General features: G+C 41.8%; 1 protein-coding gene across 3 annotated transcripts in view; it reads left to right on the top strand.

The window, feature by feature from the left end:
* Positions 1-25,224, top strand: part of ARAP2 (ArfGAP with RhoGAP domain, ankyrin repeat and PH domain 2) — a 233,428-nt gene that overhangs the window by 83,325 nt on the left and 124,879 nt on the right. For all 3 annotated transcript variants that reach the window (XM_019480415.2, XM_019480405.2, XM_014594961.3), the window contains exons 10-13: positions 20,118-20,233; positions 21,280-21,479; positions 23,771-23,856; positions 24,934-25,116. In XM_019480415.2, the coding sequence (XP_019335960.2) occupies positions 20,118-20,233; positions 21,280-21,479; positions 23,771-23,856; positions 24,934-25,116 (585 nt within the window). The remainder of the gene's footprint in view (positions 1-20,117; positions 20,234-21,279; positions 21,480-23,770; positions 23,857-24,933; positions 25,117-25,224) is intronic.

Below are 25,224 nucleotides of genomic sequence, written 5' to 3'. Positions count from 1 at the left end.
TGTGCTTACTAAACAATATTCTAGCTCAGTAGCATGACACTGCTGTACAAATGGTTTAAAGCTCTTTTGATTAATACCTTTAGATAATTATTTCATCAGGAAAATGGGTACTGTTGGGTTTTGTTTTTTTTTTCTTCATGTAATGAGTCTTCCGTTCCATCCAACCATTGTTGTGCAAGGTGTAGTCTGTAATCTATGATGCAGATATAGTTTATTTCAAAATGTTATTTTACCTTTACAGTGTTATTCAGGTATCCTTATTGAAAGTTGCCACTGGCTTCACTAGCAGTTTTGCCTTGGCTTGAAATTCCTAAGGTGGCCCTGATAATCAAATAATTAGAGCTTCAGGAGCAAAATTGTGTAAGGTCAGAATTTAGAAAAGAATGAAATAGTATGGTTCTGTTGGTGTCCAGAGAACAAGCTTGACAAAGATACCATACAGAATTCTAGTTGCCATTTTAGATAAGCTTTCAAGAGCAAGACGTCCACATAGAGACATTGTTAAAAGTTATTACTATTACAATTTTAAGTTTCCTTGCATGTGAGGGAGATGTTCAAGGTGTTTTACCAAGTATCAGAGCTCTGCTTCCTGATTCTTGCCCTGTGTTCCCTGCCTCCTCTCCCTGGCAGAATAGCTGAGAAGCAAGGAAAAATGTCACTTGTCTTGGATTCAAGTACAAAGTGGGGAGAAAGAAGGGGAACCAGGCAGTAGCTGCTGAGGCTCCAGCCTGGACTCAGTCAAAGTTGGAGCTTCAGCTACTGTGTGCCTCAGTTGCCTCCATTCCCTCACTTGCCCCTTCCTCTGCTACTGCTTAACCTCTGGCTCCCACCTGGCCAGGAAGCAGCAACATCAATGGCTCCAGCTCCAACTCTGACTTCAACTACAACCTGAGGCTGCTACCAGCATAACCACTGCTACCTGGCCGGCTAGGGGCCAGAGCCACCCTGGGCTCTGTGCCCCAGTCTGGGACTGCAGTCATGGCTGGGGATAACCAGCAGTGGAAGAGGTGGATAGGCAGCTGGTAGGTCAAGTGTCAGGGGCAGGGGTGCAGGTACCACGTGGAGGCATCCATATAGGGGTGCAGGTAGCAGGGAGGACAAGTGGCTGGGGGAGACAAGTATCAGAGGGCAAGGGGCGGGGGGGTGGTGGTGGTGACAAATTTAAAATAACCCCCCAGTACATTAGATTCTCTACATGGAGAATTATAACAAATGTATAAATTTTCGATGTATGGACTCAAATTACTGGGGGAGGAGGGTGTCATCTTGGCTTTGGGTAAATTCATTATCTCTTATTGGACCAACTTAATAACTGGAATAGATACTAAACACATTTTGTGCCTCAAAACCACCTTGCTGCTTGTATGACTTTGCAGGCAGCCTAATGTAAAGAACACAGGGCAGGCATAATATGATCACAGTTGCTAAGACCCATTAGCTAACATGCTGCTGAATCCTGAACAAGCACATGCTGCAAAGAAGCCCTGCTGAAAAGGAATTACAATAATTGTACAAATTGGAATTGTTCATCTGCACCAATGTCTCTCTCATGTGGGGTGCCATGAAGATCTATTTTATCTCCCTTTCTGCTCAATGTTTTCTGAGAGTGCTTGAGAAGATAGTGAGACAATTTGGTGTTCAGTGTGCCATCAATCTGCTTTGAAATGCGGATCTGTTTCTTATTCATGGTACCCAAATGATGTTAAGCTGTTTATTTTCATAATGCCTGGTTGAGAGTACAAAATGAGAGGGAGAAAGCATGGCTGAAATGTCTAGAAACAGTGGTATCCTCTGATTTTTATAGTTTTTTCAACCTTCTTTTCTTGCTCTTTAGATTAAATGTTTGTTGAATCATATAGCAGAATTGCATCAGTCTGTGACTTTTCAGGAAGCTTCATATTCAGTCCACTTTAGGGTCACTTTACTAAATTCCAGACTACATTTTGTAAAAGTTAGTGATAGCTTTTAATTTGGAGGGGGGTGGAGGGGGGTGGATTTTTTTAGAGCTTTATTATAAAAATATTAGAAACAGATGGTGACAGTGCAAAGGTATATGGCCCTCCCAGGGTCAGAACATGAAAAACTTATCAGTTGCAAAAAACACCTTGTGATTCTGATTTCAATCACCACTGGTGATTGAAACTCCCCTCCCTCCTGTCCCTCATAGGGTTACATATGTAGGACCAGCTGTATGTCTTCCACCTTGCCAGACTGCCCCTTTGATGCCCTAGCACAACAAACTGGTCCATGTCTTTTGTTGCAAGTCAAAGTGTCCACATTCAAATGTGACGTGTGCCTGTACCAGAAAGTGGAAGAGTTGGAGGATGTCATTGGGGCCAACTCCTGCGAGCCAGTTTCTATGGCTTTTCAGAGTTACCATCTTGACTTGGCCCAGCAGGAAATTGGCCAGGCAGATCATGCTCACCTTGGCCTGTCAGTACAGGATAGAGAAAGATGTATGCAGTCTTGGAGAAGTCCAAGTTTAGCGTGCCGCAGAGTGTTAGGGTTTCCAAGGGCATCGAGCTTAGTTAGTAGAGCTAGAAGTGAGGACTGGTGGGATTGCAGGGATGAACTGTGTGTTGGGAACAACTGCGGGTAACTTGGATTCCAATTCGGGATAAAGGCTGAACACTCTCTGAGGATCATTACCTTATTGTGGTAGAGAGGCTTGCATGTTCCAATGACCCCAAGAGCAATGCCATATGGAGCTCTGCTCTTGGTAGGGGTACCCATGGTGGTAAGGTCAAGGGGGAGGTTCCAGACAAAGAATGATCCAAGAAGTCCCCAGTGGCAGAACAGGCAGAGGAAGGGTATGGCCCCAAGGCTGTGAAGGTGGAAGAAGGCTGCAATGGAGAAGCAGCCCCAGTCATCGTGGTTCATCATGCCACTAAACCTGGCCACCAGCTGCCAAGACCATGTAGACCCAGCTGTGTACCAGAGTCCCCACCCTAATCATGCCACATGCAGGTTTCCATCAGCCCTGTAGTGCTGGAGGATTGGCACTATCCAAAAGTCTTGTGGCGCTGGATGCTTGGCGATGGGGGCAGGCCTATGATACCTGGAGGCCTCCAGCCAATTATCTGCACGCAGGTGGTGGATGCACAATGGTTGTTGGGCATGTGTGTCGGGACAGGGGTGTCCTTCAGCAGCTGCGTTCGTGACTGAGGAGCCCTTTTTAGCATACCCTCTGTTCACCTCAATGGGGAGGGAGCTAGAAAAGGTGGATAATATTGACGTTGCTGCTCTCAGTGAAACCTGGCTCACCGGAGAGGGACAGCTGAGGGAGGTCAGCAGAGGGTACACCTTCTGGAACGGAATACCAGACCGTGACCCCCGTATCCACAGAGTCGGTTTCGCTGTCAGGAACAAAATCACTGATGTGCTCCCTGAGCTCCCTTCAGGTGTCAATGAAAGGCTGATGACACTTTGCCTGTACCTCAGCCAAAACCAATGTGCCACTGTCATCAGTGCATATGCTCTGACTCTTGATTCTGATGAGGAAGTCAAGGAAAGGTTCTACTATGATATTGACAGTGCCTTTGTTTTCATCCCCAAGGATGACAGGGTCATTCTCCTGGGTGACTTCAATGCCTGGGTTGGACATGACCACAAAAACTGGAGCGGAACCATCAGCAAGAATGGCATGGGGAAGGCCAATGCCTTCCACCAGAAAAACTGGCTTAAGGCTACGTGGAGGCATCTGAGGTAAGAGCACTGGCATCTCTTGGACTGCATCATCATTTGAAATAGAAACCTGAGGGATGTGCTCGTCACGAGGGCTGTGAAGGGGTCTGAAGACTGCTGGATGGACAGCCAACTTGTGCACTCGGTGGTGAAAATCCACCTGGCACCAAGACACCAGAAGACCAAGAAGGCTGCCGGGAGACAGCTGAACATCGTAGCTCAGAAGGACCCTGGACAGCGGGAGGAGTTCCAGGCCCAGCTGTATAGAGCACTGGACCAAGTCCCTACTGCTGATGACATCTCCATCCAGGTACACTGGGAGCACCTCGAGTCTGCTGTCCAAAATACCTGTGCCCAGACTATTGGGTTCGCATCACAAAGGAACCAGGACTGGTTCGATGCCACTGACAGTCAGATTCGTGATCTCCTTGAGCAGAAGCATGCAGCCTTCATTGCCTGGCAAAGCCATCCATGAACTTGGCGAAAGACAGCAGTATACCACCAGTTGAAGGCTTCTGTGACATGAAGAACAACTGGTGGGTGGAGAAGGCGTGTGTGATCCAGGGCTACGCTGACCAGCATAACATGCGTAACTTTTTCCAGGTTACCGTGACAATCTACGGACCCCACTCCATTGGACAAAACCTCCGATCATAGGACAGCTCCTGGCTCCTCAAGAATGGTGATCCCATGTGACTTCATTGGAAAGAGTATTTCAAACTCCTCTGTAACTGGGAGTCCAGCATATTGGAGGAGACCCTCCAGGCCATCTTGCAGCACCCTGTGGTGGATTCCCTTGGTGATCTACCAACCATCGGAGAGCTGAAGTGGCCATCCAACAGATGAAGGCCAACAAAGCCTGTGGGCCAGATGGTATACCTGCAGAGGTGTACCATGCTGGCAGCTTGCAGCTCATATCACTACTCCACCAGCTTATCCTCCACTGTTGGGACAAAAAGAACATCCCTGGGGATCTCAAGAATACGACTTTCATGACCATCTACAAGAAGGAGAACAAAATCTGACTCTGGAAACTACAGTGGGATTTCCCTCCTGTCCATTGTGGATAAGCCCACATGGTCCTAAACTGCCTTTGTTCCATCATCTAGGAGATCCTTCCAGAAACCCAGTGCGGCTTCCGACCATCCCGGGGCACTGCAGTCATGGTTTTCGTTGCCAGGCAGAGCCAAGAAAAATGTCAGGAGCAAAATCAAGGACTGTTGCTCGCTTTCATTGTTCTGACCAACGCGTTCGATCCCGTAAATCATTAAGCTCTGCAGACCATCCTCCAACACCTTGATTGCCTGCTGAAGTTTGGCACCATGTTGAGACTCCTGCATGACAATATGACTGCCACCATCCTGAGTGGAAGATCTGAAACCAATGCCTTTCGCATCCAGACTGGGGTCAAATAAGGTTGCGTGATCACCCCCACTCTGTTCACCATCTACCTGACCGTCATCATCCAAGATGATCTACCATCTGGCGTCTGTAGCCAGTATAGACTGGACGGGAAGCTTTTCAATCTTGGGCACTTCTGGGCAAAAATGAAACTCACCACCAAGGGCATCCATGACCTTCAGTTGCGGATGATTGCTGCGTGATGGCTCACTCTGTACAGGATGTGCAAGCGACCCTAGATCTCTTCACTGCTTCGTGTAAGAGACTTGGCCAGTGCTTGAATGTTACTAAGATGAAGGTTCTCCACCAACCCCTCCCAGGCCAGCTGAACATCCCTTGTGCTATCTATGTAGATGAGGAGTCTCTGGAGTATGTGGAGCACTTCCCATATCTTGGCAGCCACCTCTTTTCATGGACTACCATCAATGAAGAAGTCCAGCACCAGGTCAACTGCATCAGTGCCAACACCTTCAAGCTGTGACAATGTGTCTTTGAAAATAGAGATCTTCCGAAGTCAACGAAAGTTCTGGTTTCTAAGACTGACCACCCTCCTCTACTGCAGTGAAGCCTGGAACATCTACCAACACCACATCAAGACCCTTGAGAGCTTTCACCAGCGGTGCTTGTGTCAAATCCTGGGGATCAAATGGGAGGACCGCCAGACCAGCGCGAAAGTCCTCCATGAAGCTGTGCCCACCAGCATCTAAGCCTTGCTCTTCAGAAATCAACTCCAGTGGATGGGCCATTGCATCCAGATGTCCAAGAACCACCTCCCTCTCCAGGTTCTCTTCCAGCTCTCTGTTGGCCAACACTCAAGGGGCATCCAAAGGAAGTGGTACAAAGAGCCACATAAGGTCTCCCTCAAGCATGGAGGCATTAACACCAATGGCTGGGAGGAGCAAGCTGCTAACCATTCGGCGTGGTGCTACCTGGTCCACCAAGGCACGTACCACTTTGAAACCCAACAACTTGATACTGAGGCAGAACAGCGGCGGCAGAGGAAGGAGATGGAGACCAACCCGGGGCTTTGAATCTCGCTCCACCATGCAACAACATGCCCCCATTGCCAAAGAACGTGTGCATCCAGTCATCTCAGGACCCATTAAGCCTGATGGATGTCATCCTCGATTTTTGAGGGACTGCCGCCGCTGACGAAAGGCTGAAATTGAGTCCAAACACTGAACTGGAGGACTAACCAGGGATTAGAGGTCAGGAAGCAAGCTGAAGCCCAACCAAAGTCCAGATGTCATGCCAAAATGATTGTGAATCAGAGGTAAGGAACAAGCTGAGGTCAAACAAAAGTCCAAAAAGTGAGTTCGAGTGTTGACCAGAAATCGGGGAGTCAGGAAGGCAAAGGAACTTTTGCCAGAGTACTTACTGGGACAGGAGCTGTGCAAGGACTGAGACCAGTAAATTGTGCAGCAGGGCTCATTTGCTAGAGGATTTCCTTGAAAGCAGCCCCAGAACCAATCAGTGGGGAGGAGCTGGGGCTTAGATGGCCCTGCTTATTGCATTCAGTGCAACTAAACTAGTTATACAGGTGGCAGGGCAGGAGCCTTACAAAGAGGAACCTAAGGGTAGCAAAGAGTGGCTGCAGCTGGGGGCAGTCCAGGAAGGCATGGAAGAGATCCTTCTTCATCTTCTTGCATAAAGGGCAGGCTGCTGACACTGATGGATTTAAGTGGTGGACAAAAGGTGCCCATGGCCAGGGCCCCATGCAGCAACCACCACTGGAGATCATCAGTTTTCTTGGTGATAGGTAGTATGTACACAGTGCACCAGGCGAGGTGGCTTGCTCTGGTATTGCTGCTACTATGTGCCATCTCCAAGTCATGTCAGGGCAGGTGGCAAAGACACAAGCATGGTGCACCTTGTCTGGCAAAGTGTACGGTGCCTTCCCAGATAGGATCTCAAAGCAAATTCCACAACTGTTCTTGTTGTAGGGACGGACACTGGGCTGCCAGGCCTGTCACTCTCACTGCTGTTCACAGCCAGAGAAGAAGGCAATGATAGTGAGGATTTGTCTTGTAAGGTGCTATAGGGGAAGGCTTCTCTTGTGCAGAGGTGTCTTCTAGGATGGCAAATACATCCCCCATGAAGGCAGCTTTCATTTTAGCCAAGAGGTGCAAAGCCTAGGCTTTGGCTGAGAGCCAGGCAAACTGAGTTAAAGGGGTGGGTCAGCTTGATGATGTGTGATTGGACAAGCAAGGAGACTTTTGGAGGTGAGACTCACTGTCCCGTGCTGCAAGGTAAAGCTAGGGACACTTTTGACTCCAGTAGATATGGTCTGAGGAGGCGTGCTTGTAGGTCTGCTGAATCTGAATCAGGGACTGGACATCACACTTGCTGCTAACAAAAACAGTTACAACACTGGCATACACTGCCACCTTAACTGGGGAACCACCGGCTGGGGCTGCGGTTGATAAGAGAGCCAGGTTCATCAAGTGCTCCCACAGCAGGTGGAGCAGTAGTTCAGTGGTTAGGGTACAGAGCAGGGATGCACAAAATATGGCTTGTGGGCCAAGCGATTTTTGTTTGGCCTATGCCACATCCCTGGGCTCTTCCTGGCCTTGGTGTCGGGGGCATCCTGGACTGTGGCATGTGCAGCTGGTCTCACTGCCCCAAGGTGTGCAGCAGGGCTGGGGTGATTTGGCACCCAGACTTGTTTCCCAGCTTCCCCGGTGGTAGCAGCTACTTCCTGCTGCTGCTACCAGTCTTTGCCATTGCTGTCAGTGCCACTGCTACCCCCTGCTGCCCATCTCTAGCCACTGCTGCCCAGGCACCCCGGCCTGTCAAAGTGGGATGCCAGACAGAGAGGGTGGGCAGGCAGGCGGGGTCTCCATGGAGCCCGGCCAGGACCTGCGCAGGCAGGCTGCATGGTGGGGCAGATGGGATGCGGCTGCAGGAGAGCAGGGAGTGGCATCTGGCAGAAGTACAGGTGGGAAGGGCTGTGATTGCGAAGCGTTGATGGGGTGGCCAACTCCTGGGCAGAGCCATGATTCTCTCCCCACATGCCCTTGCAGCAGGCACCATTCTTTGGGCAGGGATGTGCAGGGAGCAGGTCACGGCTCTGCCTTGGCTCCTGGCCCATGTTATCACAACCCCAAGACCCAGTCACAGCCCTGGCCCTGGCCCAGCCCCACCCACTTGTCCTGCTCCCAGACACCACTTCTTGCCTGCCCATGAACCCATTTCATCTGCCTAGCCATGCACCCTGCCTGTGTTGGGTCCCAGCTGGTCTCCATGCAGACCCCAGAATTGGGGCGGTGACAGCATGGGATTGGGGTCCTGGCCAAAATGGCAATCTGCTTTCCCCCTGCCCTTGCCCACGGAACTGGCATCTTCCACAGGGGCGTGCAGGGAACGGATCACATTTCTGCCCCAGGCTCTGGCCCCATGCTGTCATCTGCCTACTGTCTTGTCCGTTCCCATCTCATCCCATCCCATTTGCCTGGCTGAATGTGGAGCAGAGCCACTTAGGAGTTCCAGTGACCTGTTGTAGGGGTGGGGGAAGGTGTTGATCTGTTCCATGACAGCTCACAGTGGATAATTGCCCACTGTGGGTATAAAGCTTCTGGAGAGTGGGCAGGTCTGCCTGATGCCTCTGCATGCTGGAAAGGGGGAGGGGGAGAGGGAGTGTAAGACTTTTGATTTTGCTTACATGCAAGCAATGCAATTATTTCTATTTTAATGCAGCATTTTAATTCTTTTAAAAATATTTAAGAGTAAAAAAAGGCAGTGGGCCTTCATGAAGCTGCTTGTTTTTACTGAATCCTTTTTATCCTTTTCTGTCCTATTTATTCAGTTATCTGGAATAAACAACATTCAGAAACTCTGTATGTCTGAATTTTAGCATGTATACCCACACCTATGGTGTCTTTTTTTTTTTAGGTTCCCAGAGTTTTTAGTCAGAGCTGTGTTTTCTTGGAATACAGGGCTTGTGAACTTTTATGGATCATGTTAATTATTATGATGTTGTTGTTTCTTCAATCTTTTCATTCTTCTTTGTACTACACTAAAACAGGAGTCTTATCTTTTTATTCCTGAAGAACAAGTTGAAACTTAAAACACTAAGCAGAGATAATCATATATGAAATGTTTGTTAATAGACCTGGATTGTTATGATTTGTTATATGTGGCTCTCCCTCCCCCCCCCCCCCCTTGCTTTGCATGGGAGGCAAATGGATCTATTGATCATTGCTTTAAGTAGATTGCTTTCCAAATAGTTGCAAATAATTTTAAGTAGTTGCTTTCCAAATAATTCAGTGCTTAAAGGTATATGCTACTGTTGTGGTAGACAGAATGGAATTAAAAGAATTAGGTGCCTATCCTGGACATTTTATATTAAGTTAGAGACTTTCACTTGATTTGATTTCTCTCCCTCTACCCCTCTTCCCCCCTCCGTTTCCCTCCCTTTTTTTTATTAAAGCTGGACACATAATTGGGCTTTGTGATACGTGTGTGTGTGTGTATCACATAGTGCTGTGTTGTTCAGGTTAATTCTTATTTATGCACAAGTACCAATATGTATGATCATCCAATTCCACAGCTGTACTTTGTCTTACTATAGTTGGTGCTGCTTATAGTGGTGCTACAGATGATGCTATTTAATGAGCCTGCCAGGAACCTTTCGTTATATGAACCTCTGTTCAGTTGTTTATATCTTTGAATCTTTTAACCATTTGGGCAGAAAGTTTCTGTTAGGTAGATTTTTTTTTTGTTTTTTTTTTTAAATTTCGGCCAAAACATTTTTACCTATTTCTGAGAGAGAGGCTATGTTTTCAGATCTCTTTTCCTTGCTCAAGCTTCACAGTTAATTTCCCTGAATATTGTTTGTTTGCTCTTTGTATGGATCATGCTTCAGCCAAGGATGTGGGACTTTTTTTCTGTGCTTGCAGTTCTTATGTGCTCCAGGTAGGATCAAGCAGAATATAGGCATATCCAGACACTGAGCCTGCCTTTCCCAATCCAATCCTTCATTTCCCCGTTACTGATGCCTAGGTAGCATGGACTTAGAAGCTATCTGAAGCAACTGTGTGACAATAAAAGACTACCAGTGCAGAAGTCAGGCAGCAGGATTGGTCACCATCTGTGAAAAGTTCTGCTTTAAATGATGCGACTGAAATACCATGGAGATGGATGTCAGAACAGAATTCAGTTATGATCCTGTGGAACACTCGTTCTTGCCCCTCAAATTTTCTGCCTCCATACTTTCCAACTAATCGGGTATTGGTTCTTCAGATAATTGCTTCCTTCGTTACCCAGCTAAGTTTTGTCCCCCGAGCAGGTCCATCCTGTATGCTGAGTGGGGCATACAGGCGAGGGAATGTCTGTGTATAACAATATTTGCTGATTAAGGAGTTGAAAGATTGTATCCTAATTCTCCCATGCACAAGGAGCTGAATTAGTTTAATTCTGGCACTTCCAAATTTTGGAGGTCTGGTCTTTGTAACCTTAATGTTCTCTAAAAATTGCCACTTCTGTGTAATTATATACAATGTGCTATACTAACATTTGAAAACTTCTTAAAAAACGGGGGTATAAGAAAATGTGCATATGTTTTACCCATGATGCTTTTTATATCAATACATTGTATGTGGACTTCACCAAAAATCTATTATAAAAAGATTTTAGGCTGAGGTATGAAATCCAGGGTTATACATCTTTAAAGTTGTGGAAAGCCTGATGAAAGAGAACTGGAAAGACTAAAACAAAGGGTATTTAAATGGAGAGAAATCAATATAAGCTTATAGGAAGAATTTAATTAAATCAAAACTATTTCTGCACTGCTAGTCAAGTATATTTCTTATACTCTGATACATAAGTATATCTCAGTTTTCTATTAATATGAAAACATTTTTTCAGTCTTTATGTGACAAATGAGCTTTCCTATCCAACTGAAAATACTAAGCTACGTACTCTTAAGGGAAAAAAAAAAAAAGAGTTATGATTGCCTTATTTGAAGTAGTCCAGTTACTAGCCTTTAATCTATTTGAAATAATTTGACTGCTGGAAAAGACTTAAATGGGATTAGTATGGGGGGGAAAGCCTAAATCAGATTAAATTGCTAAGGTACTTTCAAGTTTTCAGAAGGGAGCCTTTACTGTAAATTCTAAAAACCTTATGATAACTGGCCCAAAGTAAATTTCATGAGTGGTTCCAAAAAAGCAAATGTAGATCCAAGGAAACATGCAAGATCATACTTCTGGAGCTACTGACTGATTTAAAAAAAACATTAAAAATGGTATATTTTTCTGGATAAGGAAAGAAAACTGGGTACAATGATATCATAAATCTAGACCCATTTTTGGCAGGACTGAAAAAGTAGAACTGAACAAGAGAAAACTCTCTTGGAAAAGTTGATACTTGGTTTCCAGTGCAATTGCTGCTTTTCCTCCAAGTCTCCAGAAAAGGCAAAATGATGACCCAATATTTTTAATGTTAAAATAATCAAGTTCAGTTACTTAACAAGTTTCAATAAAATTTTGGGATTATTTTCATACAGCGTAAAGAAACAGTGATAGGTGTATGCACTTTGGTTGGTTGATTATTTGTTCCTTCCTTGCTGGTTAATTTGCATAAAGTCTTTTTCAGTAGATCATACCCTATAGAAATTCTCTTTTCCTCATGGAAAAATGGTGTATACCAGCTCAAAACTGTTCATAAATTTAAAAAAAAATTATTATAGAACCACTAGGAAAGCTTAGGGAAGTACAGGCAATTGATCTAGAGCTCGGGCAAGGTTGTGTCTGGAAAGGGGACTAGTCTGAGTAGAAATACTAAATTGAAGACAATGAAATGTAAGTCTGTGTATGATTGTACCTCATCTGATAAGAGAATGTCTTTGTGGGTAAAGCATAAAATTAATTTGGAACTGCAAGCCTCAGCCTCTATTCACAGATTGCTGTAAGCTTCATGCATGAGGTCAGGCAAAGCAATTAGGTTAATCTTTCAAGCCTTTTTATTGAGAGTTGCAGATGCTTCACAGCTCTCTGAAATATATATATATAAATGTAGGTGCAGTGTTGTTAATGTTTGCCTTTTAAAACTCTTCTGTTTCTGCAAATGTGAAATGTGGTTAATAGTTCATAAGGTATAAGACTAACTTTTTGCACTTAATTCCTAACCAAGATATCACAATAAAGAAGTTAATGTTTTGCATGTACCAACCAGGTTTGCAGAATTGTAACTTTTGCCTATACTACGCTGGTATTCTCTTATTCTCTTAAATCAGGTACAGACATTACACTGGTATAAGTAACTAGAAACTGGTCTATACTTGTAACAGAACGTAAATTCAGAGCACACAGACTGGTTTAAAAAGGCAGAATCAAGTTTAAGACCTGGATCAGATACAAGCAATTTAGGGTAGAGTAGTTTTATTGAACTTCTGTACCAGATCCTCTCCTGACTCAAGTTAAGTTGCTTTTTGCCATCAGCCCAGGCTGCTTTGCAGATCCCCACTAACCCACATTGCAAGGCAGCCCTCTGAAACTCTGCCCTCTCTGTCCCTAGCCACATGTCCTGCCTCTGACCAGCTGTCAGCAGCAGCGAGGCAAGGGGCAGAGGGGAATGCTGGCATCTGTGAATGTGGGTGTGTGGCCAGGTCCATTAGGCAGGGGCTTTTACCCCCGTCTCCCCTCTCTGGCTACCCCTCTCAGATGGCATGGCCTGAGCCAACACAGCTGGGAGGGATCCACTTTCCTTCCCTTCCCTCCCTCCACCCCCACCAGTTGCAGCTGGCAGGAGGCAGGGCTGGGGTGAGGGGCCATGCTGGCTAGTCAGGACTGGTTGGCTGCTGGCTGCACCTGGGATTCTCTGGCAGCCAACTGGGAGGCATGTGGGAGCATGCCCAACCTGCTCCCACACTGAAGGGCAAACTAGTGTTCTGTTCACTCCTGAACTAACCTAGGGTGCTTAGAGTAAAGTGTGTAACTTCTGCCATGGTTGGGCTTTTTGAATGTTTCTACTTAGCCATAATTAATTTCCTTTTCCTGTTAAAAGCGCATGCAATTGAGTGTTGTATTGAAAATATTTTGTTCTTTTGTTGTATCCTCTACATAACTTCAATATTCTATTTAAAAAAAAAAAAAACTTTTATTTTCTATGCAAACATCTACTTAAGTTTTATATAAACATATATAGACTTGAGGAACAATGTTTTCTCAGTTTTTTTTAAAAAACATCCTAAACTCTCTTTTCTCTTGTTTAGACATTCTAGCATATTGTTTAATCTATCCTAAACACAGAGCTTTCATAAGGTAAATCAGTTCTTAGTCCAGTGAGATAATTCTTGGTCATTGCTGTCAGTTCATTTGGACTACTGCTTGGTTGTCCTCTTGTACTTAAAATTAACAAATATACCTTTTTTCCAAGAGGGCACATTTTTTCTCCCTTTCTATACCAATTCATGTTCCTATTACTGAAACAGAACAGAAATGCATTCCAGGAAGCACAAATTTCTGAACTTTGAAAATTAGATTCCAGCACATGTGTCGCTTATGAAGCTCCATACAGGTACCATATAGAGTGGGGTGTTGGTTATAGCCATGATGGTCTTAGGACATAGGCAGACAAGGTTCTTTGGGTAAAAGTGATATCTTTTATTAGACCAACTCAATGGAAAAAATTGTTCTTTGCAAGCTTTCAGGCACAAACACCCTTCTTTAGGCATAGAGAAAGTCTGGTGGTGTTATGTTCTTCATGGTAGAATAGAAGCCAATATGCAAAATGCAGGTCTGTGAAACTGCAAATGGGTGGCAGTGAGGATCAGAAGGAATGGGAGACAACAGATGCGAGACAGGTAAGTGTTGGGGGTGGGGGGCACAGGGAGGAATGTTGAGCTGCTGATAGAATGTAGCTGGTAAAATGCAGACAGGTTACCTGTGGTTCTCAGATGGCAGGCAGGTTATGATGTGCCATAAATCTCACTGGATGAGATGTATTACATTTCAGGAGGTGCAGGTATAAGAATCAGGAATGTTTCTGGTTCTCTTGTGGAGTGTAGTTATTGTTGTATTATTACATTTCTTGTCCCAGCATGGTTTTACATCTGGATTTTACATAAACCAGTTTCAAAATGTCTGAAACCAGTTTGAGATGAACCTGGTTGAATGTAGTATCAGACTTCACTGATTTGGGTCAAACTAGTTTATGCAGTGTCTGTCCCAGACCCCTTCCTTATTTAACTTGAACCAGAGTCCCCCAGCATCCCAGCTTGTTCTTTGGGCTGGGCTCTCTGCTCCAGCCAAGCAGGGCTGGTCCTGCCCCTCTGCCCCCCAACTGAGCAGGGACAGGCAGGGGTGGGGGTTTGGCCAGAGGGAGGTTTTATTCCTTCCTCCCTGTCCCACCAGCAGGGACCTGAGCTGAGTCTGCTGGGCGCTTCCCCCTCACTGCTGCAGTGGCGGGCCAGAGTAGGCAGGGATGTTCGTGCCACTGACCAGCAGATAGTGCTTAGGGATCATTAAAGCACAATTAAACCTTAAATGGAATGTGAAATAAGAACACGGACAAGTCAACTGTCCTAAAATCAAAGTCTAACTTTATTAGTACAAGTATTTTCTTAGAAGTTTCTATATTCAGAGAGAGAAAAACACTTATTACAATGATCTCATCCAATCCCAGAAAGATGACCACTCCGTTCCTGAAGCAAAGGGTGTGTCGTTAGCTGGGACAATCCAGAAGGGTGTTGAAAGCTGGATTTATGATGAAAATTATGATGATGATGACACAGTTAACTATTTTGCTTCCCCCTGTTATGCTTTTCTGTAACTTGACTCCTTTGAGTCCTTGATTTCGGATTGGTCTCTCTGCAGTCAGCATATTATCTATATTTTATTCTGCCCACATATTCCTTTGTTCAACAGACCCATTACGAGCACAACTCTTAATTTGGCCTTTTTCCAGTGTCTTACTTTGAGCATTGTCTATTGGTCTCCTTTATCGCCTTTCATTAACACATCCATCATTTCATCCCTCTGATTCAACTGGTTAGTGCCACGTTCAGTTTATTTGAGCTAATAACAAGACCATTACTATGTTGTGTTAGAAAAACTTCTTACAGAGATAGAAAAAGGAAAGAAACACCATGTGAGCAAACTTAAGGCCATAAGCTGATATTGCACAAGGCCAGCTGATATTGCAAACACCAGCAAAATGAAAAGTTCAGTTAACAGTCAGGCTATACAGAACTTTAGGCTGAATATAAAAGAAAGAAAACTTTAAACCATACTATAATTCACCAGTCTATAAACAGGTGCTGCTTTAAAGCTTAAAATATGACAAGCTACCCTAACAGGAAGGGGTGTTGTCCTGTTTAATATCTACTAATAGATCTATTGTCCATGAATTTGTCTAATCACTTTTTGAACCTGGCTATACCTTTTGCGTCTACAATCTCCTGTGGCAATGAATTTACATGTTAAACATATGCTGCATCATAAAGTACTTTCTTTTGTTAGTTTTAAACTTGTTTCCTGCTATCATTGGGTGCCTCCTAGTCTCAGAATACTAGCACTTGTTGAATATCTTATTCACTTTGTCACAGCCTTTATGATTTTATAGACCTCCGTCTTCCCTCTTCTTTTTTCCAAACTGAAAAGTCCTAGCCTTTTTTACAGTCTCCTTGTATGACAGCTGCTTCATACTCCTGATCATTCTGGTCACCCTTCTCTGTACCTTCTGTAATTCTATTACATCTTTTTTGAGATGTGGGGCTAGCACTGCACACAGTATTCAAGATGTGGGCATACCATGGATGTGTATAGTGGCATGTTTTCAGTTCTGTTTTCTATTCCCTTCCTAATGATACCCATTATTTTAATAGTTTTTTTAAAAAAATCGTTACTGCATGTTGACATGATCTTTTAAGAGAACTACTTAGAATGACTGAGATCTCTTTCCTGAGTCCTAACAGCTAGTTTAGAGCCTAGCATTATGTACGTATAATTGAGATTATATTTCCACACGTGCCATTAAAGTTCATCAGTCATTTTTTTTGCCTATTCACTTAGCTTGGCAAGCTCTTTCTGCAGCTTCTTCTTGTCATCTTAGGAATTGACTGTGCAAAATAACTTGGTATCATCTGGTAGGCAAGGTTCTTTGAGTAGATGTGATATCTTTTATTAGACCAACTGAGTAGTTGGAAAAAAGTTCTTAGCAAGCTTTCGGAGGAAGTCACCCTTCTTCAGGCAGAGGGAGTCTGCAGGTCTGAGACTGCTGGACTGAGCAGATCAAGGCAGGATTTCCCTTTACAAAAAACATGCTGACTCTTCCTTGGCATGTAATAGTCGTCCGTATGATTGCTGATTTAATTCTTTATTATAGATTCTACCAGCTTGCCAGTGATGGCACTTGGCGGGGGGTGGGGATCACTGGTCTCACCTCTTGAATCCTTTTTGAAGATGGGTGTTATGTTGGCAACCTGTCAGCTCTCAGGTACAGAGACCGTTCATAATGATAGGTTACATGCTATTGCTGTCAACAGTTTTGCAATTTTTATTCTAACGCACAGTTAATTGGCTGAACTTGTGACAGGGTTAGTATTTATGGCTCAATTAACTTGTTAAGCATGCTGTAAATGTAACCTCTACCAAGGCCCTTGGTGTATAAAGTTATGGGAAGAGGAAGAGCTATATGGAGAGGTGTAGCTTTTTTATTTTGTTTTTTGTTCCCTCTTCCCCCATCCTATTTCCCCACCCCCTTAGTATCTGCTCCTTATCTGTAGGAAACAGGGAAAATGCAGCAATCTCCTGCCTGGACTTTGGAGCTATTATATCCCCTAAATCTTATTTTTCTTATTTAATTATACACAGTTCTTAAGGTGTAGTTGTTCAACAGTTGTGTTCATGTCCCTGCCATTTCTGGAATTTTTATAAATAAGTAATTGGAGCATTCATTTAGTTAGTATTTTAAAATTTAAAGAAATGATGGCTGTGGTTCCTATTGGTTGTCTTTTCTTCTTGTTTACCCATGTGATTTAAAATACCACAGCCAGCATTGATCAAAGTTGAATATTTTTCAGGCTCAGGCTACCTCTGTTTTTTTTCTCTTTTTAATGTGTGTATCATTATTTTTTTTCTCTTACCTGTAAAGCCTGACTTAAAGAATGCTTTATTGTTATATAATATGCTGTTAAGTCCATGTTCAGGGGTAATCATACTTCCCACTCTATTCATAGAGTTGATCAGAGAGGATGAATTAGTCGCTGTGTATGCTTCATAGAGGTCTTTCAAAGGTCCTGACATATCTAGAGTAAATATTTTGGGATCAAAGTAATTGATTTTTTTTAAAAGAAAAGCAGGATCAGAGAAGATCAGGGAGGTTGAAAATGGTGGAGGAGGGAGGAGAGGGATAAAACTGAGTCTGTTAGAGGCATAGTATAAAAGCAGAAGAAAAGTAAAAACATTTAAAAAGCAAGGGAGGAAATAGAAGAAACAAAATTGAAATAATTTGCTTTTTTGCTGAAATCCCAAGTTTGAATACTTTAATATCGGATGACATGAGACCTGTTAAAAAAGTTAAAAAATATTTTAAGGAAGGATTTGTGTTTTGTGTGTTGTCAAGTCTAGCTGGAAAACGTAATCAGGTTGTCCTACTCTGTGTACAGACACTTTTAAGAAGAACAGTAGCACAGTGTTCCATACTCCTGTCTTAAAAGGTGGATCCTATACTCTGTTTTCTGACCAGGTATCAGTAAGGTGCAGATATCTTGCATCCTGCAGAGAAGCAATTATCAATAAATGATTTGTGATTATAAACGTATTTTATATTTCCTATTCATTTTCAGCTAATTGGTCAATGTTGTGTTTAAAAATATTTTGCTTGCCAGTGGGAATGCAGTGGTAAAAATCCTAATACCATTTCCTGGAACTGCATTAATGTTATCACCTTCAGCATTAATGTGTTATGCCATTCATTTTAGCATTCCAAATACCTAGTAATTTTATTTCAAGGAAATTCTGACAGCAGCTAGAATGGGTAGGGAGCAACATTCAAGAGGAGGTTGGACGATCACCTGTCTGGGGTCTTGTGAACCCAGCATTCATTCCTGCCTGTGGCAGGGCATCAGGCTAGATGATCTGTTCAGGTCCCTCCTTACCCTAGCTACTATGAAACAATATCAGAGTTGTCCCTCAGTTTCAAGTATAATTGTTGTTATGAAAGCACCTGAAAAGGGCTAGTTGAATATTTTTCACCTAAATTGTTTTTATTATAATTTGGGTTTTCAACTAAACAATTAAAGATAAATCTATTTACAGATTTTTTTACCCAGCTGTTTTCATTTGAAACAGAGTTGAGGAAAGTCTTGTGGGAGCTGTAGTTTGCTCTTTGTGTTCTAGTTTTGTCTATAGGTTTATATTCCCAACTGTACTACACTACCATAATATAGCCTGATGCGTAACTTCATGTAATTGAAAGAAGGGAATGTGATGGATTGTGGGAGATGAAATACAGCCACAGGGAGTGGATTAGATGAATGCTCAAACTGATGAATATCAGTGTGCTATTTTCTAAGTGAGATTAGGCACTCAACTTGCATTAAAGACTCATATTGTCTTTAATAGAAGCATCACATGCTTAGCATCTCTAATATCCTAGCCGCAACAGTGTTATTGGCTGTTGTAGAATGCTGTTCTTCCAAAGCACCTTTCAAAGGAACACCACATATAGGCGGTCCTTGACTTACAACGTTTTGAGTTGCAACGTTTTGCACTCGCAACATTTATAAATTGACACCCTGTTTCAAATTTATGATGTCAGTTTTGACTTGACAACTCTTGATCTGACATGACGCGATGCTGGCGAAAAGTTCGCTGCATTGCCCATCTCCCTGGGGAACATCTGTTCAAACTTCCTTGGACACTTTCTTCAAGAAAGCAGACAAGATGTCAGGAAAACGTGCAGCCAAGACTCCTGAGAAGACTCCAGCCAAGAACCCTTCAAAAAGTTCAACCAAGTGCCCTTCAAAAAGTCCAGCAAAGTCACCTCAAAGAAGTCCTTCCAAATCAATAAGATTGCTATTTACAATATAAATACATTAATGTAGCTATATTACCAATCTATAATTGATTGAATACAAAATTTAAGGGTTTTTTTGGTGAAAAACAGTATTGGACCTTTGTTCTGGATCTCCCATTTATAAAATTGTTTCTTATGGGAAAATTGGTTCCAAGTTTCAATGTTTTGACTTAAGACACAGTTTTCAGGGACAAATTGCGTTGCAAGCCTGAGGACTATCTGCACCTTAGTTTATAGATTGGGAATTTAGAATGTGGAGAGGTGAACTTACTTTCCCAAATTCATATCAGTCTCATAGAAATGATGAATGTTTAACAACTGTAGTTTTTAAACTTTGTTGTATCATTCTATTGTAAAAATAGGTAATATCTATTTTTCTAAAACAGAAAATTTACCTATTAAATATATATTAAAACTCTCTCTTTCTCTTTATAAAGATTTTTAGGGAAGAAATGAAGCACGTTTTAATCCAATTTTTGGCCTTGTGTGAAAACATAGCTTTTCTTAGATTGCTGCTGTCTTGTTCAGAACTGAAAGAACCATTTCCCCCAATTGTAATTAATTTAATTGCACTAGTATCAGTAGGCAGAAGATATGGCAGGGTGGCTCCTTTAGAAACAAACGGATTCAGAGAGGTATGAGCTATCATAGGCAACAGCCTTCTTCAGTAGTATCTGACAAAATAGGTTGTTGCCTGTGACAGCTTTATGCTGCTTTGAACCACTTAGGCTCTGAGGTACTACCCTGCCATACCTTCCAACTGACTCAGACTAACACAACTTCTCTTCCCACTGGCAAGTGCAGGAATCACGTAAGTGGAACAGTAATGTAGGATATAATCTGGTGCGTATTTTTAACTGTCCTTAATTAAAAGGAGGAAAAAATTACATGTTGTGAACAGTATGTATACTAGATAATGTGGTTAGAAAGCTTCTTGTTTAACTGTTTTATCCTTGAAGGATGAAATCTAACCACGTCCTCCACCACCATTTTTTTTTTGTCACTGCTTCCAGGATTTTAAGACTGGGTTTGGTATTACTGTAATCCCTCTGAATGTGGCCAATGTAAAACAGGTGGACCGGAGCACAAAGCAGTCTTTTGAAATTATCACTCCTTATAAAAGCTTTAGGTAAGAACTTTTAATGTTTCATTTCAAAAAATTAAAAAAGGATGTAATACGTTGTAGAACTTTTTGCTTAATGTTAGTTTAGTAAATAGAGTAATAATTATGTGATTGTATGTTGACTATATTGATTAGATGTTGATCATACTGGTTATGCAACATTTTTAATCAGCTGCAAGGTTTTTTTTTTCCTTAGCATTTCTTTTTAATGTTGTCTAATTATTAGACATCCCAGGCCTCAAAAGTTCTTACTTTGTAATACACTTTCTGTATTTTGTCTCGTTCTAAATGATGGTAGAATGTAATTTTTTAAAAGAAAAAGTAAATGGGTATAAGTATATACTTAAAATGGCTGGCATGTGAGGATTTTTTTTAAGAGCTTCCTGCTGAAACTAATAGAACATTTATGTAGTAGAACATCTGTCAAGAACATAGGAAAATAATTATTCCTTTTCTTTTCCCTCCTTGATTTTCTGGACGCTAGTCTTCAGATAGGAGACTACTAAGTAAATGTCTTTTTCATTCAGTTCCATTGATCCCTTTTATATTTGATTTCTCCCCTCCCCCCATCCTCATCAGTCTAGAACATCATTCATGACCAGTGACTTGATGCTATGTCTATTTGCTTCAGATAATATGTACTTTGGCTTGCATTATACCAAAGCCATTGGAATCTCAGTCTGTTTTAAGGAGTTATCCATAACCTAGTTTCTCCTTGGTAAATGCTCACATCTCCTAAGACAGTTGTGACACAAATTTAAATCTATCTTGTGTAGAGGTACAAAGATTGAAAACAACTCCGTGTTGCAAACTTCATTTCTAGTGCTTTTAATCCCAGTTAGTTTTTTAAGAACATGATATTTGAAATGTTTTCATGAAAGAACAAAATAAAAGAATATCCTCCATCTTTAATATTTAAACATGTAGAGAATAATTTCTTTTATTTTGACCTATGATTTCATCTGTGATTAAATAAATAAGGCAGAATACAGATCTTATTTAATTGTGCTTTAAAATAAAAATCAATAATGCAGAAAAGTCAATTCTTTCAGCTTTACAGCGGAGTCTGAAAGAGAGAAACAAGAGTGGATTGAAGCACTGCAGCAATCAATAGCAGAAACTCTCTCTGATTATGAAGTAGCTGAGAAGATTTGGTTCAATGAGTCAAATAGGAGTTGTGCTGATTGTAAAGCTCCGAATCCAGACTGGGCATCCATCAATCTCTGTGTTGTCATTTGTAAGAAGTGTGCAGGTAGAGTAATTAATAATAGACCATGTTAGTTCTGCTGAATGTCATATATGTGTACGTATACATGTCCTTGCATTAGCTGTTTTATTTTTACATTGTCCTGTGAAATATGTCTTTGTAAAAGTTTTTAGAAATGGAAATTGAAGGATATTTCTTACACTATTAAAGCAAAGACTAGAAATGTTAAGCATTATTCTAAACTGCTTTCATGCATAAATAAGTGGCCAATCCTCCGGTGTTCAGTGTTCTTCAAAATAATAATTATTTGCCACTAATGAAATTTATGGCTGCTTGGCACTTCTGAAGAGGCTGCTAGTATATTGCAGAACTGGGCTGTAAATGAAGAATAGAAAATTAGAGTGGACATTGTAAATTAAAAATAGCAGAAATAATCTCCATAACTTCTAGCTATATTTTACAATTACAGGGAAATCTTTTTTTGATAAGTTGTTAGCAGCCTACTTGTATATTGGAAAGTGTGTGTGGTTAAAATACTTTTAAAATTGCAGGTAAAGTGGGATTTTTTTATGTTTGATGTAAATGTGGGGAAAACCAAAATTGTAAATAAAATAAAAACACGTAAAACGCTATGCTGCACTGATTAGAGAAAATATTTTCTCTCTTCATTATTATTATTATTAAATATTTCATAGATTTCATAGACATTAGGGCTGGAAGGGACCTCAGAAGATCATAGATTCCAGCCCTCTGCCTGAAGGGCAGGAAATCAGCTGGGGTCATAGGATCCCAGCAAGATAAGCATCCAATTTTCTCTTGAAGGTGTTCAGTATAGGTGCTTGAACCACCTCCGATGGCAGGCTATTCCAGACCTTGGGGGCTTGGACAGTAAATAAATTCTTCCTTATATCCAGCCTGAAACGGTCTTGCAGTACTTTGTAACCGTTCAACCTCGTCATCCATTGGGGCGCTCTGGTGAACAAACATTCCCCCAGATACTGGTGGTCAGCCCTGATAAACTTCTAGGTGGCCATCAGATCACCGCTGAGCCTGTGCTTTTCCAGGCTAAAGAGCCCCATAGCTCTCAGCCTGTTGTCATAAGGTCTGTTTTCCTGACCTCTTATCATGCACGTGGCTCTTCTCTGGACTCTCTCAAGCTTCTCCACATCCTTTTTGAATTGTGAGGCCCATCACTGGACACAGTACTCCAGCTGTAGCCTCACCAAGGCTGAGTACAATGGGAGAACGACATCCTGGGATTTGCTTGAGAAGCACCTATGGATGCAAGCCTGCATTTTGGTCGCTTTACTAGCCACCGCATCACATTGAAGGCTCGTGTTCATCTTGTGGTCAATGATGACCACAAGGAGAGACTGAGGGACCTGAACCTGTTCAGCCTCAGCAAGAAGAGGCTGAGGGGGGACCTGGTGTCTGCCTACAGACTCATCAGGGGAGGTCAACAGCAAATAGGTAGAGCCCACCTGGCGTGACAAGGAACAATGGTAATAAGCCGATGGAGAAAGGTTTAGTTTAGAGATCAGAAGGCAGTATTTTACACTTAGGGTAGCCAAAATCTGGAACCAACTTCCCAGGGAAGTGGTCCTTGCCCCTACCTTGGGCAAATGCAAGAGGAGGTTGGATGATCACCTGTCTGGGGTCATGTGAACCCAGCATTCATTCCTGCTTGTGGCAGGGGGTCAAGCTAGATGATCTGTTCAGGTCCCTCCTGACTCTAACTACTATGAAACTATGACCCCCAAGTGTCTTTCTTCCATAGTGCTAGCCAGCATAGCACTGCCAAGCCTATAAGGATGCTGCAGGTTTTTCCTCCCAAGGTGGAGAACTTTGCATTTTTCAGTGTTAAACACCATCAGGTTCTCATCACCCATTTCCTGAGCTTGTCCAGGTCAGCCTGGATCGCCCTCCTGTCTTCAGGTGTGGATGCTTTGTCCCAAAGTTTGGTGTCATCGGTGAACTTGGCCAGTCCACTTCTAACTCCATTGTCCACATCATTAATGAAGATGTTGAACAATATGGGTCCAAGGACAGAGAATAAATTTGTAGAAGGAATAAATATACACAGTACTTGCATAAGAAAGATAACATCCTTGTTCCAAATAATTTAAACTTCTAGTTTTGGGGGCTGCTTTTAATATATAGTGAAAGCAGTCTAACTGTACTTACCTAAAAAAGTTCAGATTGTATATAGTTCATTCTAGTGCTAGGAGTTACATTAAGGCCAGTTTTGATTAAAAAAAAAAAAAGACACTTTGTTTAGGTCTGTAATCAGTAAGGCTAAATTTTAAATTTATGAATGTATGGCTTTTTTTCTTCAGGGCAACACAGATCTTTAGGACCAAGAAATTCAAAGGTCCGGAGCCTAAAAATGGATGGCAGTATTTGGAGCAATGAACTTATTGAGGTAAATAAAGTATTTAAATGAAGTAGTATAAACAATTTTTTTTGTTTATTCTTAAAATTTTGTATTTTTTTTCCAGTATTCCTGATTTAAAGAATCATATTGGGTCGCACATTATAAGATTTCCAGTAATATTGAATTAGCAGTCTTGTTTTATAACTATTTAACAGTTTTAAATGTAATGATTAAACATAATCTATGTATTCAAGGCCTGATTATTCTGTTCCTTTTAGTTTTGTATAAGGACAAGGTACTAGGGAAAGGGCATAACTGATTTTCCTCCCCTTGCTTTGCATATTCTTTTGCATCTCCTGCAGCTGACAGTCAATACAACAGCAGTGGCTGCTGCCTTCAAACTTTCACTAGGTACAAGACTCCCAGTAGTGAAGTTTACTTTGCTGTGACTTAATACATTATCATATGTTTAACGGTTCTATCATATCCAAAATGTTGTCTCCTTGTAATATGCTCTTAGATCAAGCAAAATTCAAGTAAAGAAGTGAAAGTGTAATGGTGCTGAGAAATATGCTGCTTAAATGTTCTCCTTTCCTGTGAATTCCTTGTAAATGATGGTGCTTAGTACTTTTTCTTTCTTTTTGAGAAAGTTCAGTACTCATAAGGAATATTTCTTGAATGACAAAACTTTTTGAAAATGGACAACCTGAAGAGCGGACACATCTGTTGTTGATACATAAATCTTTCTCCTCTTTCCCCATTTTTTTTTTTGTTTGTTTTCCTCTGGAGATTTGTTGTTTACTTTGAAAAGTAAAAGATGGCGTTCAGCACAGCAAACTTCTAAAACATATTTGTGGGCCCTCTGTCAAACTTTCAGGAAGTTTTATTGAAATACTGTATCTGGCTAGCATTATGAAGCTTCAATTGCTATTGCTGATTAATCATAGACACAGTTCTGAACTCTTTCATTATTCATTCCCCATTTTTCAGGATAGCATAAGCAATGACTTCTATTGTTTCCCCCAGAGAGAGAGAGAGAAATATTATGTGTTTCATACATAAATATAAATAATGTGTTTATATTCTATGACACTTTTTATTTATTTATTTATTTGTGTATTACAGCTTTTTATTGTCATTGGAAATAAAAGGGCTAACAGCTTTTGGGCAGGGAATCTTCCTCCAGATGAAGAGTTGCATATGGACTCCCCTATAGATAAAAGGATAACAATTATTACACAAAAATACAAAGAAGGAAAATTCAGGAAAATGTCTTTTGCATACAGAACCAGAGAAGAATTAAACAAGGTAATATTATGATAAACCATAAACCTGATCTTGCCATGACATATATGAAGTATGTTTTGAAGGTCACTTAATTGCTGGTTCTAGGTTATTGTTTGATTGTTTAATAAT

This window comes from Alligator mississippiensis, chromosome 2 (assembly GCF_030867095.1).
Source record: "Alligator mississippiensis isolate rAllMis1 chromosome 2, rAllMis1, whole genome shotgun sequence".
NCBI lineage: Eukaryota > Metazoa > Chordata > Crocodylia > Alligatoridae > Alligator > Alligator mississippiensis.
The sequence above is the reverse complement of the archived record's forward strand: the minus strand, read 5'-3'. Positions and strand labels throughout refer to the sequence as shown.